At 43.6% G+C, this 16,534-nt stretch overlaps 1 protein-coding gene across 1 annotated transcript in view; it reads right to left on the minus strand.

The window, feature by feature from the left end:
- The window catches only part of LOC116823824 (protein C-mannosyl-transferase DPY19L1), a 238,708-nt gene that overhangs the window by 110,283 nt on the left and 111,891 nt on the right, over window positions 1-16,534 (minus strand). Inside the window, 4 exon segments of the mRNA XM_075062586.1 lie at window positions 4,909-5,029; window positions 8,702-8,839; window positions 9,457-9,544; window positions 10,866-10,890. Coding sequence (XP_074918687.1) covers window positions 4,909-5,029; window positions 8,702-8,839; window positions 9,457-9,544; window positions 10,866-10,890 — 372 coding nt within the window.

The following is a 16,534-nucleotide window of genomic DNA, read 5'->3' on the forward strand; positions in this document are numbered from 1 at the left end:
TCCTCTGAGTGGGGGTTAGAGTTGACTTCTCGGCATTGATCAACAGGCCTAGGTTCATGAAAAGCTTCCTGACCATGCGGACGTGAGCGAGGACTCGCTCCTGTGAGGGTCCCCGAATAAGCCAGTCGTCGAGGTAGGGGAATACATGCACGCGACTGCGTCAAAGGAAGGCGACGACTACGGCCATGCACTTGGTAAACACTCTTGGGGCCGTAGAGAGGCCGAACGGGAGGACCGTGAATTGATAGTGACGGCTGTCGACGATGAAGCAAAGGAACCTCCGATGGGGCGGGAAGATGGCTATATGGAAATAAGCGTCCTGCATGTCGAGGGCGGCGTACCAGTCTCCGGGATCCATGGATGGGATAATGGTCCCCAAGGAAACCATACGGAACTTCAACTTCACCAGGTATTTGTTGAGCTCTCGTAGGACGAAGATGTGCCTGAGACCACCCTTGGCCTTGGGGATCAGAAAGTAACGGGAATAGAATCCCTTGCCCTTTTCGTTCTCTGGAACCTCCTCTACGGCTCCCTTGTCGAGGAGCGTTCGCACCTCCTGGAGCAGGATTTGCTCATGAGAAGGGTCCCTGAAGAGGGACGGGGGGAGGTGGGAGGGCGGGTACGAGCCAAACTGTAGGTGGTATCCAAGCCGCAGCGTGCGGAGGACCCAATGGTCCGAAGTAAGCTGGTACCACGCCGGGAGGAAGAACGAAAGACGGTTGGAGAAGGGAGGAGATGGATCCGTAAGAGGAACTGGTACAGCGCCCTCGGGCGCACCTTCAAAACGAGGGCTTGGGCCCGGAGGGAGGCTTGGAGGGACCTTGGTTCTGTCCCTCCTGATTACCCGATTGCCTACGCTGGCCATTCCTATTCTGCCGCCTGGCGAAGTCCTGTCTTTGCCTGGGCTGGGGGTAAGGCCTGTGCTGCTGCTGAGGCCTGAATGGTCTACGTTGGGTTACCGGCGTATGCATCCCTAGGGCACGCATAATGACCCTATTGTCCTTAAGGCTTTGTAGCCGAGGGTCAGTCTTATCCAAAAACAGGCCCTGGCCCTCAAACTGAAGATCCTGGATGGTATATTGGAGTTCCGGAGGAAGCCAGAGACCTGAAGCCACGAGATGCGGCGCATAGTGACTCCTGAGGCCAGAGTCCTGGCGGCCGAGTCCGCAGCATCCAAAGCCGCCTGCAGGGAAGTTCGTGCGACTTTCTTTCCCTTGTCAAGAATAGCGGCGAACTCTTGACGAGTGTCCTGTGGGAGCAGCTCCTTAAATTTATCCGCCGCCACCCAGGTGTTGTAGGTGTAGCGGCTGAGCAGAGCTTTCTGGTTGGAGACCCGCAGCTGCAGGGCACCTGCGGAACAGACCTTGCGGCCAAGCAGGTCCATACGCTGTGCCTCTTTAGATTTGGGGGCCGGAGCTTGTTGTCCATGGTGCTCTCTCTCATTCACAGATTGAACGACGAGGGAACACGGGGGCGGGTGAACATACAAGTACTCGTAGCCCTTCGAGGGGACCATGTATTTGCGCTCCACGCCACGAGCAGCGGGGGGAACGGAAGCCAGGGACTGCCAGATGGTGGTGACATTGGCTTGGATGGTCCGAATGAAGGGCAAGGCAACACGGGTGGGCGCATCTGCCGAGAGTATGCTCACTACCGGGTCCTCGATCTCGGAGACCTCCTCAGCCTGTATGTTCATGTTTTGCGCTATGCGCCTGAGGAGGTCCTGGTGCGCCCTGAGGTCCAGCGGGGGGGGACTGGTGGATGTCGTCCCCACCACCGCCTCATCCGGGGAGGACGATGAGGAGAGACCTGGCAGGAGCGGATCCGGCGGCGGTTCCGCCTGGAGTACCGCATCTGACTCTGGCGGGTGCTCAGGGTCTTGAGGATGAGGTGACCTCTCCTCCGTAGGGGACAGAGGAGGGCGAGAAGAAGAGGCCTCCAGAGCCCTGTGTTCGGAGGCGGACGAACGCGGAGAGATTTGCTGGGGTCCCTGGGCTTGGTGATACGCCCAGGGGGTCCAGAACCCCCACTGCTGAGGACCATGCTCCTGCTGAGTCTCGGAGAAGAGAGCGGCCGGTCTGTCAGCATCTAGGTACGCGCTGTCCGCCCGTGAAGAGACTGAGCCCTGGCGAGAGGGCCACGGGGGGGCCGAACGGGAGTAGTGCGAGTCCAGCGCCCTTGACGGCGAAGACCTCCTCGGTGCCGGAGATCGGTGCCGTGAGTCATACCGGTGCCGCAATCGAGACCGGGACCTGCCACCAGCTCGGTGTCGGGAGGTCGACCTGGATCTGGATCGCCGACGGCGAGAACGGCTCCTCGAGTCCCGGTGCTGGTAACGATAGCTGGAGCCAGAGCGGTGCCGGGAGCGGCGAAGATGATCTGCGCCGCGAGTACGACCGGTACCGTCGCGGAGAGCGGTGCCGGGACTGCAAGCGGCGTCGCGAGCGAGATCTCCCACAGGACCGAGAGCAGTGCCGGGATCTTGACGGCGAGCGGTGCCGACTCGGAGAGTCCAGGGACAGCGCTCGCATGGTCGTCGGCTTGCCCCTTGATTGAAGAACCCGCACCGGCGGTGCCGGCGGTTGGGGCAGCGCAGGCTCAGTTAATGCGATAAGGTCCCTGGCCGAGGAGAAGGTCTCAGGCGTTGATGGGACCACCAGCTCAACCCCAGATCTTGGCAGGGAGCTGGGAGGGACCGGACTCGACGGACCTCCCTGGCCCGGAGTCGACGAAGTCCCTAGCACAGCCACCGCAGCCGGAGTCGGCGCCGGGTGCTCCTTTCGAGCCTGTTTAGCTGGGGTGGAGGACGTTGACGGCCTCTTCCCCTGGGCTGGTGCCGGAGAAGGTTGGTGCTGCGGCGTTTTCACGGCCCTGGAGTGGTCCGGTGCCGGAGCTGCGGCACTCGGTGCCAAGGACGAAGGGTTGAGCGCCGCTTCCATCAGGAGAGTCTTGAGGCGCTGATCTCGCTCCTTTTTGGTCCTCGGTCTGAAGGCCTTACAAATTCGGCACTTCTCGGAGATGTGTGATTCCCCCAGGCACTTCAGACAGGCGTTGTGGAGATCGCTAGTGGGCATCGGCTTTTTGCAGGCCGAGCACGGTTTGAACCCCGGCAAACCAGGCATGAGCCCGGCGCCGGGCGCGGGAAAGGGCTAGCGCCCAAAACCCGCTAACTATACACAACACGAACTATTTACTACAACTATACTAAACTATTTTAACTATAACTAAAACTAACACTAGAACTATAAACGACGAACAAGGAGAGCTAGGGATGTGGAGGACAGCTATGCCGCGCTCCACAGTTCCAACGACCGACACGGCGGTAAGAAGGAACTGAGGAGCGGGCGGGCCGGCAAGGGTATATATTACCCGCCATGGCGGCGCCACTCTAGGGGGTGACCTGCCGGCCCGCTGGAGTTGCTAGGGTAAAAGTCTTCCGACGCACGTACACCTACTGGAATGGATATGAGCAATCACTCGAAGAAGAACAACGTATTACCTCTTAAAGAAGTCAGGAGAATAATTCAAAATATCTTGCTTTTGATTAAGTTAGATAAAAAGTGAATTGTTCTGTCTCTGAATGGAGTCATTATTTTTTGGGGTAGCTTAAGAATAATGAAGTACTGAAAGAGTTACAGCGGAAGTGAATTAGGTTTCTCTTAATAGAGGGCAGTTCATACATGCACAAATCCCACAATATACATTTACAATTTAAATTAATCAATTCACTTTTTATTCCATTACCAGTAGTTTTAACCTTTACATTTATGTAAAACACAAAGGATATACCTCTAAAGGTAAAATTGGATTTAAAGTCTGTTCCATAAAAGTTTTTAAAGATTTTTTTACTTAAATGTGAATCTTATTTATACAGTCAGTTAAATTATAGCATATTTCTAAATTTCAAGAGACAAAATGAAAAGGCTGTTTTACAAGACACCTTTTGTACGTAAGGTATTATAAAAAGCTCTATCACACATTATCAAGCACATTCCTCCACATCTAAAACAGCAGTTGGACATGCCCAAGCTCTGGGAACTAAAGATCAGATACAAGATCTTCACATCTGTTCCAGACCATTTAAACTGTGTGAAAGATCCAGATTACTCCAGGAGAGGATTCCCGCAGTGCAATCACTATGGAAAACACAATGGAAGGCTGTCTTCTGAAACTCCCTCACAAGCTCTGGTGTATGAGACATGTAGAGGGCAGGGCCGCAGCACTGCAGATATTTGAGTAGCAATGTCACCCAGACAGCAGCCCAGGGAGGCTGCCTAACTTATACAAGCTTGTCTAAATTATGCCAGTAGCCACTGTGGCCCTCAGAGCAACCCAGAATTGGAAGGGCTCAAAGACGGCTTAAAACCAATTTAGGCTTACCTCCACTACATCAATTGACTGAGTTTGTACCCATGATTTACTGCACTCAAGCTAGCCAAGCTCAAGCGAGACGGACCAAAATGCAAAACACTTTCACAGTGGAATTTGGTTAGCAGCTGAGGAATTACAATTTGAGCTGCTGCATGCCCACTACATTACCAACTCCTGTGTCCGCAGCATTGTGGCTTCAACTCAGCCTCCTTAACAGACCCATTAACTCAACCTAGACATTTTTGCACACGGACAAGGGTTGGGTTAGAGGCAAAACTCAAGTTATAGCTCAAGCTAGTGCTGCAGTGAAGACAAGCCCCTAGTTCTCACCACCTGGGCTGCAAGTTCTGTGCTATACCCCTACAACGCATAGCACAAAATCCCTCTTTTTCCATGCTTTTCATACGCTATGTCGCAAAATTCACTAAAACACTGGCTTAACTAAATGAAAATGAGTCAGTGATGAACACACACTAACATTACTGATTTCAAAAGACATGCAAAACCACAAGAATACACTAGGTGAAAAAAACTTGCCTTCACAGCTTTCAACAGGACTAAGTCCTTCTCCTCTGTTTACAGTCCAGCATGTCTTGGTCTGAAGACCAATAAAATCCATTACCCCTGTGTATATGCGGTACCAGCTGGCTAGGACCACCTGTGTAGAAAATAGGATTTGAAGTTTCTAAGTAGGAACTTAGATCTAGAGATTAATACCATACCTAAGGCAGCCTTTCAAACAGCCAGGAACCAGTGAAATGCCATGGAAGTGTTTCCAAGGTTCTACATTTTTAATTTCTACAAAACTAAGCATTTTGGGGATGATTCACTCTGAATACCAACATAGCTCTATTGCTCAGCATTAGTGTTAACACTATACCTGCTTAACATCAGAAGTCTATATACTCATCAACCTAAGGCAGTGGTTCTCAACTTTTCCAGACTACTGTATCCCTTTCAGGAGTCTGATTTTTCTTCTATACCCCCAAGTTTCACTTCAATTAAAAATACTTGCTTACATAAACAGATATAAAAATACACAAGTGTCACAGCACACTATTGCTGAATAACTGCTTACTTTCTCATTTGTACCATAACACTATAAAAATCAATTGGAATATAAATACTGTACTTACATTTTAGGGCACAGTATATAGAGCAATATAAACAAGTCATTGTCTGTATGACATTTTACTTTATACTGACTTCATTGGTGCTTTCTATGCAGCCTGTAGTAAAACTAGACAAATATCCAGATGACTTGATGTACCCCCTAGAAGACCTTTGCACACCTCCAGGGGTACACATACCTCTGGTTGAGAACCACTGCATTCAGAACCATGCAGAAATTGGTATATTTGAACCTTTTATTGAAAGAACTCTATGGGCCAACTTTGCATAGCAGATGCGTCTCAGATGGTCCCAAACTTTGTCCACAAAGTTGGCAAAACATGCATAGAACAAGCTGTCAAACAACAAAGTACCCAAATACCCTATTCACACCCCTCTAATATAAGACTGAATTCATCTGACCAGGATACCTCTAGATATCTGACACAGAGAGATGGTTAGCATGAAACTGAGACATCTCTTTAGGGAAAATAATCACACAGACATGAAGAATTGCATAATGTTCTTTATGGATCACTAAGTAAGAAGGAGAACACAATAAAGCTACCTCTTGGCACGGCCAGAATAATAGTAATAGTAATGGACAAATCCTGAGTTCCGTATTCAGTTTTTACTCCCTTCTTATTCAAGCTAATTCCTATAGAGAGAATTGGAATTTATTTAAGGACCTCAGAATTTGCCATAATACCACACTTCCATAGTGCTGCCTTCCATTCAAAGATCTTAATGCATTTTACAACCAAGAATGAATTAAGCCTCAACACTCCTGAGAGATAGGAAATAGTATTATTCTCATTTTACAGACAGAAAATCTAAGGCACAAAAGTCAAGGCAAGATAGAAAGTCTGGCTGAACTGAAAATAGAACTTAGGCTATTTATTACTGAGAGTTGTGCTTTAATCACAAGGCCATCATTTATCCAATTGCCATCACAAAGAACATCTAAACTGACCAGAGGAAAAGCAAATTCTGATCTTCAAGAATGTCAGGTACACTCATAATTAAAGTTCCAAGCAATGAGAACTGTGACCTAACATGAAAGGTAGTTCAAAGAAAGTTGCACTTCAGGGATGAATCCTGGTCCCACTGAAGGCAAGGGGAGTTCTGCCATTGATTTTAGAGGAGCTAGGATTTCAGCACAGATTCCCCTTTTGTATGCACCAGAAGAAACAAATCAACTTAAATTCTTAAAAAGCACATTTCCCTTTTTGCAGAAACCTGAGACTTGTGAAGATTAGATTCCTTAGCTACCAGGTCTAATATCTCTCAAAGGACTAAATGGTCAACCAGATCTTAAAGAGCCACTGATATACTTTTATCATGAAATCAGTTATCAGCTAATGTTACTGAGTGCTGCTGCACACTCAAATACTACAGAGGAGATTTTCAACCACCCTTGGTGAGGTAAGTATCTTAGTTGGGCTCCTCTGAAAATCTTGTCTGACACACCCTGCTGTTTCAGCAATACTGCACGAGAAATTCTAAGTGACTTGGAGGCGGAGGCTGCCCAGAGGCACCTCGGGGGTTTGGGGAGGCAGGCAGCAGCACATGGCCCGGGACCCCCGCTGGTGCTGGGGGAAGAAGGGAGCAGGCGGTGGTGCCGAGCCTGAGACCTCTACTGGTGCTGGGAGTGGGGGAGCCAGCGGGGTCTGCAAGCTCCCTACCTGGCTCCGTGCTCTCCCCGCCTCCCCACAGCGGCAGCAGAGTTTGGGTGTGGGAGGGAGCAGGGGGTTGGGGCACGGGACAGGGTGAGGCAGGCTCTGGGTGGCACTTACCTGGGGGCCATTCAGAGCCCACCTCATGCTATCCCGTGCCTCAACCTCCTACCCTCTCCCACACCCAAACTCTGCTGCTGGGGGGGATGGGGGCGAGACTGCACCAGCGGCATGCCGCTGCAAAAGTCATGGAGGTCACGGAATCTGTGATAAACTTGCAGCATTACTAATGATTGATGGAAATGGAGGAAAATTAGATGCAGGAAAACCGCTATGTCAATCATACATCAATAGCCTCTTAGCTACCTGGACCATGTTCAAGTACTTTGTCAATGAAAGCTTGGGATTTGAGTTATGCCAACAAGATTCTGAAAGGATTTGAATGAATAAACTAGTCTACATTTCTTGCACTGTAGCCTATTCACGCTCTTAAAGCGAACGCCACCACTATGTATCTGAATGACATGTCTTGATGTCCTCATTTAGGATACTTATTTGCCATCTTTCATTTTAACTACTAATTGGAGTTTAAATGTACACGTTTGATCAGGTAAGTCACTCTTTAGCTGAAGTCAAAATGCTCTACTACTTCAGAATGAAAGGAACTTTCCATCACAACTTTGCATCATTTATATAACAATATATAAATGTTATACACTGGCATATTTTATAACCAAAGGAGATAATGTATGAGGAATAAAGTTCCTATTTTGTATATAAGCTAGATTCATAAAAATCTTGATTTAGTCACATAATGAAATAGTCTCAAATATTAGTAAATACAAAGTAATAGCATGCAGTCTTCCCTAAGAGTTCCATGTTTTGCATTTATTTCTCAACATGGAAATCAAACTATGATTCATAGATTCAGGTATCTAATCTAATCTCCTGCATACCACCGGCCAAAAATCCTCACTCAGTGATCTCTGCATCAAGCCAATAAAAAATTGTTATATACTTGACAGTAACTGTAGTCCTTCAAGATATGTTGTTCATACGCACACAACCTGCTCACTAACGGTGCCTCCTAAACGGTTTCTTAAAGAAACAGTTAGTGATGTGAAAGAAACAGATTACCCTGAGATTAAGCGGCATCACCAACCTGCCAGTCTTCGGTAGAGGGAAGAAAAACAAAAAAGCAAGGGAAGAATGAAAACAGATTGCAACTGAAGAGTGGAAAATTAAGGTGTGAAAAATGTCTATAGTTTGATTGACTGCTACCTGCTTGAAATCAGTGAGGGGGCACACACCAGTGGAAACGAAATCATAGAAACATATAATAGCTACCTAATTTAAACAAAGAAGTTACCATACAATACTTAAATTCAATTACAATATAATTAAATGTTTATTTCAGGGAATACTTCTTTCTGCCCTATAGCAGTATCACCCTTTTCAGCACAATCTTTACTTTCTAAATAAAACACTAGGACATTAACCAGAGTTTTCACAGAAACAGGTGCTCCTTTCAAAATATGGCTTACCTCTGGATAAAGATTGAATCTTTTTAATGTGTTAATCACCAGAGGATATTCAGTTAGTTTATCATTCATAATCATCCACATTCCATTCCAAAATGATGGTGCTTCAACAATGGTCTTGAAATAGGAATAATAAAGGCCCTAAAAGGATACATAACTTAGCAGAAATTAATCAGGTAGTACTATTTGTATTGTCCTACATAAGAGTCCTTCTTTTAAGTGGAATTCATTATTATAAGACTAAGACAAAGTTAGTCAGGACAACTACACAATTTTCCAAGTTTCTTCATGTTAATACCATTTTGAAACTCAGTTGTCCAAAACACCCAGAGAGCTTCCATTTTGTCTCAAAAGAAGCATGAAATATTATGGAGAATGGTAGTTAAAAATATCCCACGCAGTTAGGATATACATTTCATTAACAAAGTGACAGAGAAACTGGTACATGGGGGTAAATATTCACTTTTTAAATGTGTGCTTCATTAATTAATAACTTTATAAAGTTATGAAATAGGGTATTTAAAATTGTACATATTTTATTGTACATTAGGTCACTATCATATTTAAAATAAAATATTTTTGAAACCCATTTGAAACTTAAAATTAACATAGAAATATGTTTCTTATAAAGCATTTGTATGTGTTATCTTTTCTTGCTGTGGAATTTTGGAAGTTATACAATCAATTATTGCAGACAAGCTTCCAAGACTATAGCATCTCTTTTTATTTAAATTATTTAGAGGAAAAAAAGATCTAACCATTTCAGTGCGAAAAGCCATCTCTCTTTCCAGCGTCGAGAGGTGAGAAAAATGACGGTCATTTTCAAAAAGAGTTGTAATATGACACCTGCATGAACAAAACCTATTCAGTTTCAATGTTCAGGTTTTGAAACCAGTACTGATTTATACATACCGAAACCTTTAGTAAATATTTTCACATCAGAAAACACAGCAGACCTAATGCAGCTACTGTAATTCAGTCTGATGTCATATTGATGATTACTTTCCACTCTCTCTCTCTTCACACTATCCATTTTAAGTGAGTTTACTAAAATAAAGAGAACGTGAATCTACAAGCGTCTCTTGCAATACCATTAAAAAGGGATTTTTTTAAAAATCAAATACATATATAAATAATATTTTATAATAAATATAGTGCAAGAGACACAGGGATCAAAAGCTAAGTGTTCTTAGAACTAACAAATCTGACTTCAGGGAAGGAAAGTCTGATGCATGCCCACCAAATCAGTGAATGGTCCGGGGGTTAGGGGGAGGGAGCAAGGACACTTGCCAGAGGAAATATTTGCCTCTACAAGCATAATGAGTAGGGTCGGCTCCTCCTCTAGAAGAGAGGGGAGGAGAAAGGAGCAGAACAGACAGAACAGCCAAGTTCCTCTATCCCTTTATTAGGAGGAGGGGAGTTGCAAGAGAAACAGCACTAGATACTGTTAGGTTTGGGGGTTTCGGTATAGGTTTTGGTGGGCTGGGTTTTTTTGTTTTGTTTTTTTTTGGAGGAGGGAATTAGAGGGAATTAGAAGGGAATTAGAAGGCAGCAGAATGGCTGGAGTTGCTACAGTTTTTTTCACAGATACGTAGAAAAGCAGTCACTGATCCTTTCACAGATATTGCACCTTTAAAAAGTGGGGAGTGGGACTGGAGCTGAAGTCTTAGGAAGAGCAGTAGTAACTGGGAGGCCGAGAGCCTACTGTGCACACAAGAGAGCTAGCATAAGCAGAGAAGCCCTGAAAAGAGGCAAAATGGGATACAGAATTAGTGCATTTATTGACGGGCAGAATTAAATGGGGAACAGAAAGGATTTATTTGGGGGCTCTCAGAATTGACTGGATGATAGGAAGGAGTGCCAGTGAAAATATGCACGGCTTTGAGGGTCACTGCCATATAGGTATTTTGCACCCACACAGTAGACTTAGCCCTTGAGCAAAACATTTAGGGGGAAATCTTTCAAGTACAGAATCACAAAAACAGAACAATTCTATGTTAAAGACGACAACTTTCACTGAAAGGAAAGATATGAAGATAACGGATAAATTAGTAACCCCGGTGGCTTATCTATCCATCAATCCATATATATAATACTTCCCTTTGTTTTAACATAGTAATATTTCTAATTACTTATATCAACCTTAAGCCAATAAAAATAATCTTACCAGTGTAAAACTCCTGCAAAAGCAGCTGTTTAAAAAAAAAAAAAAAAAAAAAAAGGAAGATGAGTGTCTTCATTATCAAACATTTAAACTTAAACAATGTTCTTCAAAATAATTACAGAACAGTTATCAGGGGCTTGCACACTGGGACAGTGCTTAACTCAGCTTCTAGGAGAAGGAAAGAATAGGAGTAACTTGTGCTGCTTTTAAGACGAACTTTTTGGCCAACACTTAAGCATCTGGAATTAAATGGACAATATTAATACATAATACTTCAATACATATCATGGATCATTCAAATAGACCAATTAGAATTCAAGTCATTTATTTCAAATGTCAAGAAAAAAAAAAAATAAGCTGTTAAAAGCCAAATGTCACAACTAACTTTGCTGACACAGTACACTTTAATACATCTAAGACAGCAATACTAGTCAGATTTTTTAAAAGTAATATAATCTACAGTTAGCATCTTTTACGTCACAAGATACCTTGCATTGAACAAAAACTAGAGGCAAAACAAAGCCTATATGACTAAAGAAAAAAACAAGCACAATGTCTATGTATTATGTCAAAGAAAAAAGTTACTTACAATTACACCTCTACCCTGATATAACGTGGGCCTCAGGAGACAAAAAATCTCACCGTGTTATAGGTGAGACCGCGTTACATCAAACTTGCTTTGCCCCCCCCCACATTCCTTGTTCCCTGACGCCCCATCCAGAGACCCCCACCCCTAATCACCCCCAGGATCCCACTCCCTACCCAACCCCCCTGTCCCCTGACTGCTCCGACCCCTATCCACCCCTCCCCATCCCCCGACAGGCACTCACCGGCAGCGACAAGTAGCGGAGCAGCCTGGCTCCAGTCCACTCCACCCTGTCAGCTCCCAGCCACGGCACTCCGCTTCCCGCAGTCGGTGAGTGAAGAGAGGTTGGGGAAGGATGCCCCCCATACTCACCTGCGGCGGGAAGCAAAACGCTGCAACTGGGAGCTGGCGGAGTGGAGTGGGCTGGGGCCAGGCTGCTTTGCTTCCGCCGCTGCTGAGTGCAGTGGGGGATCCTTTCCCCGAAGCCCCCTTCCCCGAGTGACATGGCCGAGGCCAGGGCCAGGGAAGCAGAGCGGGCTGCTCCCGGCCCCCCGCTAATCCCCTGGGCCACTCTGGGACTGCGGGGCCCCCAAAAGTGCCCTCCCACAGCTCCTGCCTCCCACAGACCTCCCCCCCAAGACCCTCTGCCCCTTATCAAACCTCTGCCCCAACACCCTTAATATACTGCTCAGAGCAGCATGTCAAAGCTTTACCATGTTGTACGCAAACCCGCGTTCTATCAGGTCGCGTTATATCATGGTAGAGGTGTACTATGAAAATCTAATGTAAATGGCACAGAAAAACATTCCTTCCCCAGTAAACAAAATGCAGCTGAAAAAAAAAAAATCTATCTGAAAATAACATTACATACTGCTTTTAATAAAAAACTTAAATGTTTGGTCATATAATTTTACACTACACTTTAAATTTATAAATATTTAACTTTAGAATATTTTACAAATACTTCTGGAGTAAATTACATATAAGGGTAGTCTAGTAGTCCCTGTGTTATTTTTTAATTAAATTCAATTTTACAGTTTCAGCTTGTCACAAATTTTTGTACTGACAATGTTTACGTGCATTCTAGTGGAAAACTGGAAGTTTTGATTGCAAGGGAAGCTATACCTAAGGTGTGTCAGGAATGTAACAGCTAATATTTAAATCACCAACTGTATGTTTCAGAGATAACTATGCTGAGAGGAATGGGGCAATTCAAAACTCCACAAGCTACTACATCAGTCTGTTTGCAAACTCAGTAAGACAACACTGCATTACTGTAGATTCAGTTAACTCTAAAATGTTTTCTCCTCAACCACGATCGCAAGAAAGCTTAGATTCTGAAACAAAATTATGACAAAAAGTAGATTCCGTGATGCTGCAGAATGCAAAGGTTTTTGAATATAATTAGATCCACTAACTTAACCTTACATACATCTACAATGAGTAGTGTAAAGAGAAAAGATTCACATAATTACATACAACCTCTAATTGTTTTTCATAATGCATTAAAACCAATTTTACAGTATTTCAATTTTAAAACTGAAATTAATTACATATTAAAACAAAGCACTGAAATTGCGTTTCACTTCAATCAAAGGTACTACATATATTTCATAGAGAAGCATATTCTTTAATTCAGCAGAAAAAAATTACATTTTACTGAATCCGTTTTTGAAGTTTGTATTAGTATTAAAATGTAAATACATTCACTCACATTAGGTTTTACAAGAATTTCTTATAGATCTTTTATTCAACTTCACAAATGCCATTATTTGTTGTGTGTATATGATGAAACTATGTCAATAATATCATGCTTGCAGTCATTACCTCCATATCTGCATTTCAAAAGGTGGTGTGAGCAATTTTGCTCTGTTACACCATTGTAAGTTGAGTAGCTTCATTGACTTTAGTGGAATTATTCCAGATTTATACATTTTTTTTTTTCCATTTACAGATCTGTCCCTGGATATTTTAAATTACATCAGAAATACATACTTAGTATATTTATAAAAAAGGCCACCTTAGTGTAATTTGTGAAATGCTCAAGGAGATTAGAGAGGCTATAAAAACTCAACAACAATGGGAGATTTCAACTATCCCCATATTGACTGGATACATGTCACCTCAGGCTCAGGACGGGATGTAGAGAGAAATTTCTGGAAGCCTTAAATGACTGTTTCTTGGAGCAGCTAGTCCTGGAACCCACAGAAGGAGAGAGAATTCTTGATTCAGCCTTAAGTGGAGCACAGGATCTGACCCAAGAGGTGAATATAGCTGAGCCACTTGGTAATAGTGATCATAACACAAAAAAATTTAACATACCTGTTGCGGGGGGAACCACCACACAATCCCACCATGGTAGCATTTAATTTCAGAAAGGGGAACTACACAAAAATGAAAAAACTAGCTCAACAGAAATTAAAAGGTACAGTCCCAAAAGTGAAAGCCCGGCAAGCTGCATGGAAACTTTTTAAAGACACTATAATAGAGGCTGAAATTAAATGTATACCTCAAATTAAAAAGCAGAGCATGAGGACAGAAAAGTGTCACTATGACTAAACAATGAAGTAAAAGAAGCAGTTAGAGACAAAAAAGGCATCCTTTAAAAAGTGGTGTCATAGTATTCCATCCCAGATCTGAACCTTAGAGTTCAGAAAATAAGATACTAGCATGAATCCTCTAAGCTTAATTACCAGCTTAGATCTGATAGCACTGCCACCACCCAAAAATATAGTGTTTTGGGACACTCTGATCTCCCCAACCTTCCCTGGGGACCCCAAGAACCCAAATCCCTTGGGTTCTTAAAACAAGGAGAAATAAACCATTCCCCCCTCCTTTCCCCCTCCCAGACTTTCCCTCCCTGGGCTACCCTGAGAGACTACTGATCCAAACTCTTTAAATCACAACACAGAGAAGCATGTCCCTTCCCTTCCACAAAGAGGCAAACAGATTCAAGGAAAACAGAGAGAGATTCCACCTCTCCCTCCTCCCGTCTCCCCCACCAGTCCTGGTGAGTTTAAACCCAATCCCCTGGGATTAAACAAGGGAAACAAGGAAAAAATCAATCAGGTTCTCTTAAAAGAAATCTTTTAATAAAAGAAAGGAAAAAGTAAAGAATTATCTCTGTAACTTCAAGATGTAAATATTACAGGGTCCTATAGCTTACAGACACTAGAGAGAAACTTTTCCCCCAGTACCAATACAAATCAAAATATTCCCAGCAACTACACATATAAAAGTTAACCAGCCAGATCCACATGTGCAAATAGAGAAAAACAATCAAAAAGACTAAAACCGCCTGTTCTTACTTACTATTTGAACAGAAACTTAGAGAGCCCGTAGTAATGTCTGGTCTCTCTCAGACCGCCCCAAGAGAAGAACACACAACGGACAAAGAACACACACAAAAGCTTCCCTCCACCCGGATTTAAAAATATCTTGTCTCCTGATTGGTCCTCTGGTCAGGTGTTCCAGTTCCCTGCTTCTAACCCTTTACAGGTAAAAGAGACATTAATCCTTAACAATCTGTTTATGACAAGTGGAAGTTAAATCCTCTCGAGGAAAATAGAAAGGAGCACAAACTCTAGCAAACGAAGTGTAAATATATAATTAGAAAGGCCAAAAAAGAATTTGAAGAACAGTTAGCCAAAGACTCAAAAAGTAACAACAACAAAAACGTTAAGTACATCAGAAGCAGGAAGCCTGCTTAACAACCAGTAGGGCCACTGGACGATTGAGATGCTAAAGGAGCACTCAAGAGCCATTGTGGAGAAACTAAATGAATTCTTCCCATTGGTCTTCACAGCTGAAGATGTAAGGGAGATTCCCCAGCCTGAGCCATTCTTTATAGGTGACAAATCCAAGGAATTGTCCAAGACTGAGATGTCATTAGAGGAGGTTTTGGAACAAATGGATAAATTAAACAGTAATAAGTCACCAATATCAGATGGTGATCACCTAAGACAGCGGTTCTCAAATTTTTGTACGGGTGACCCCTTTCACAGAGCAAGCTTCTGAGTGCAACCTGCTGAAAAATTAATAACACTTTTTAATATATTTAACACCATTATAAACACTGGATGCAAAGTGGGATTTGGGGTGGAGGCTGACAGCTCATGACCTCCCCTGTAATAACCTCACAACCTCCCGAGGAGTCCTGACCCCTAGTTTGAGAACCCCTGACCTAAGAGTTCAGAAGGAACTCAAATGTGAAATTGCAGAACTATTAGTTCTGGTATTGTAACCTATCATTTAAATTTGCTTCTGCACCAGATCAGAGGAGGATAGCTAATGTAATGCCAATTTATAAAAAAAGCTCTAGAGGCAATACCTGCCATCACAGCCAGTAAGCCTAAACTTCAGTACCAGGCATACTTGTTAAAACTTTAGTAAAGAACAGAATTATCAGACACACAGATGATTACTGTTTGCTGGTGAAGAGTCAACATGGTTTTTGTAAAGAGAAATTGTGCCCCACCAATCTTCTAAAATTCTTTGAGTGGGTCAACAAGCATATGGACAAGAGCGATCCACTGGATATAGTTTGTGGGTATTTTCAGGAAGCCTTTGACAAGGTCCCTCACCAAAGGCTCTTAAGCAAAGTAAAATGTCATGGGATAAGAGGGAAGGTCCTCTCATGGATCAGTAACTGGTTAAAAGATAGAAAACAAAGGGTAGGAATAAATGGTCAGTTTTCGGAGTGGAGAGAGGTAAATAGTGGAGTCACTCAGGAGTCTGTACTGGGACTAGTCCTATTCAACGCATTCATAAATCTGGAAAAGTGGGTAAACAGTGAGGTGGCAAAATTTGCAGATAATACAAAAACTACTCAAGACAGTTGAGTCCAAAGCAGACTGTGAGGAGTTACAAAGGGATCTCACAAAACTGGATGACTGGGGAAACAAAATGGCAGACGAAATTCAGTGTTGATAAATGCAAAATAATGCACATTGGAAAACATATAAAATGATGGGGTCTAAATTAGCTGTTACCATTCAAAAAAGAAATCTTGGAGTCACTGTGGATAGTTCTTTGAAAACATCCACTCAATGCAGAGTGGTAGTCAAAACAGCTAACAGAATGTTGG

Source organism: Chelonoidis abingdonii, chromosome 2 (genome assembly GCF_003597395.2).
Source record: "Chelonoidis abingdonii isolate Lonesome George chromosome 2, CheloAbing_2.0, whole genome shotgun sequence".
Taxonomy (NCBI): domain Eukaryota; kingdom Metazoa; phylum Chordata; order Testudines; family Testudinidae; genus Chelonoidis; species Chelonoidis abingdonii.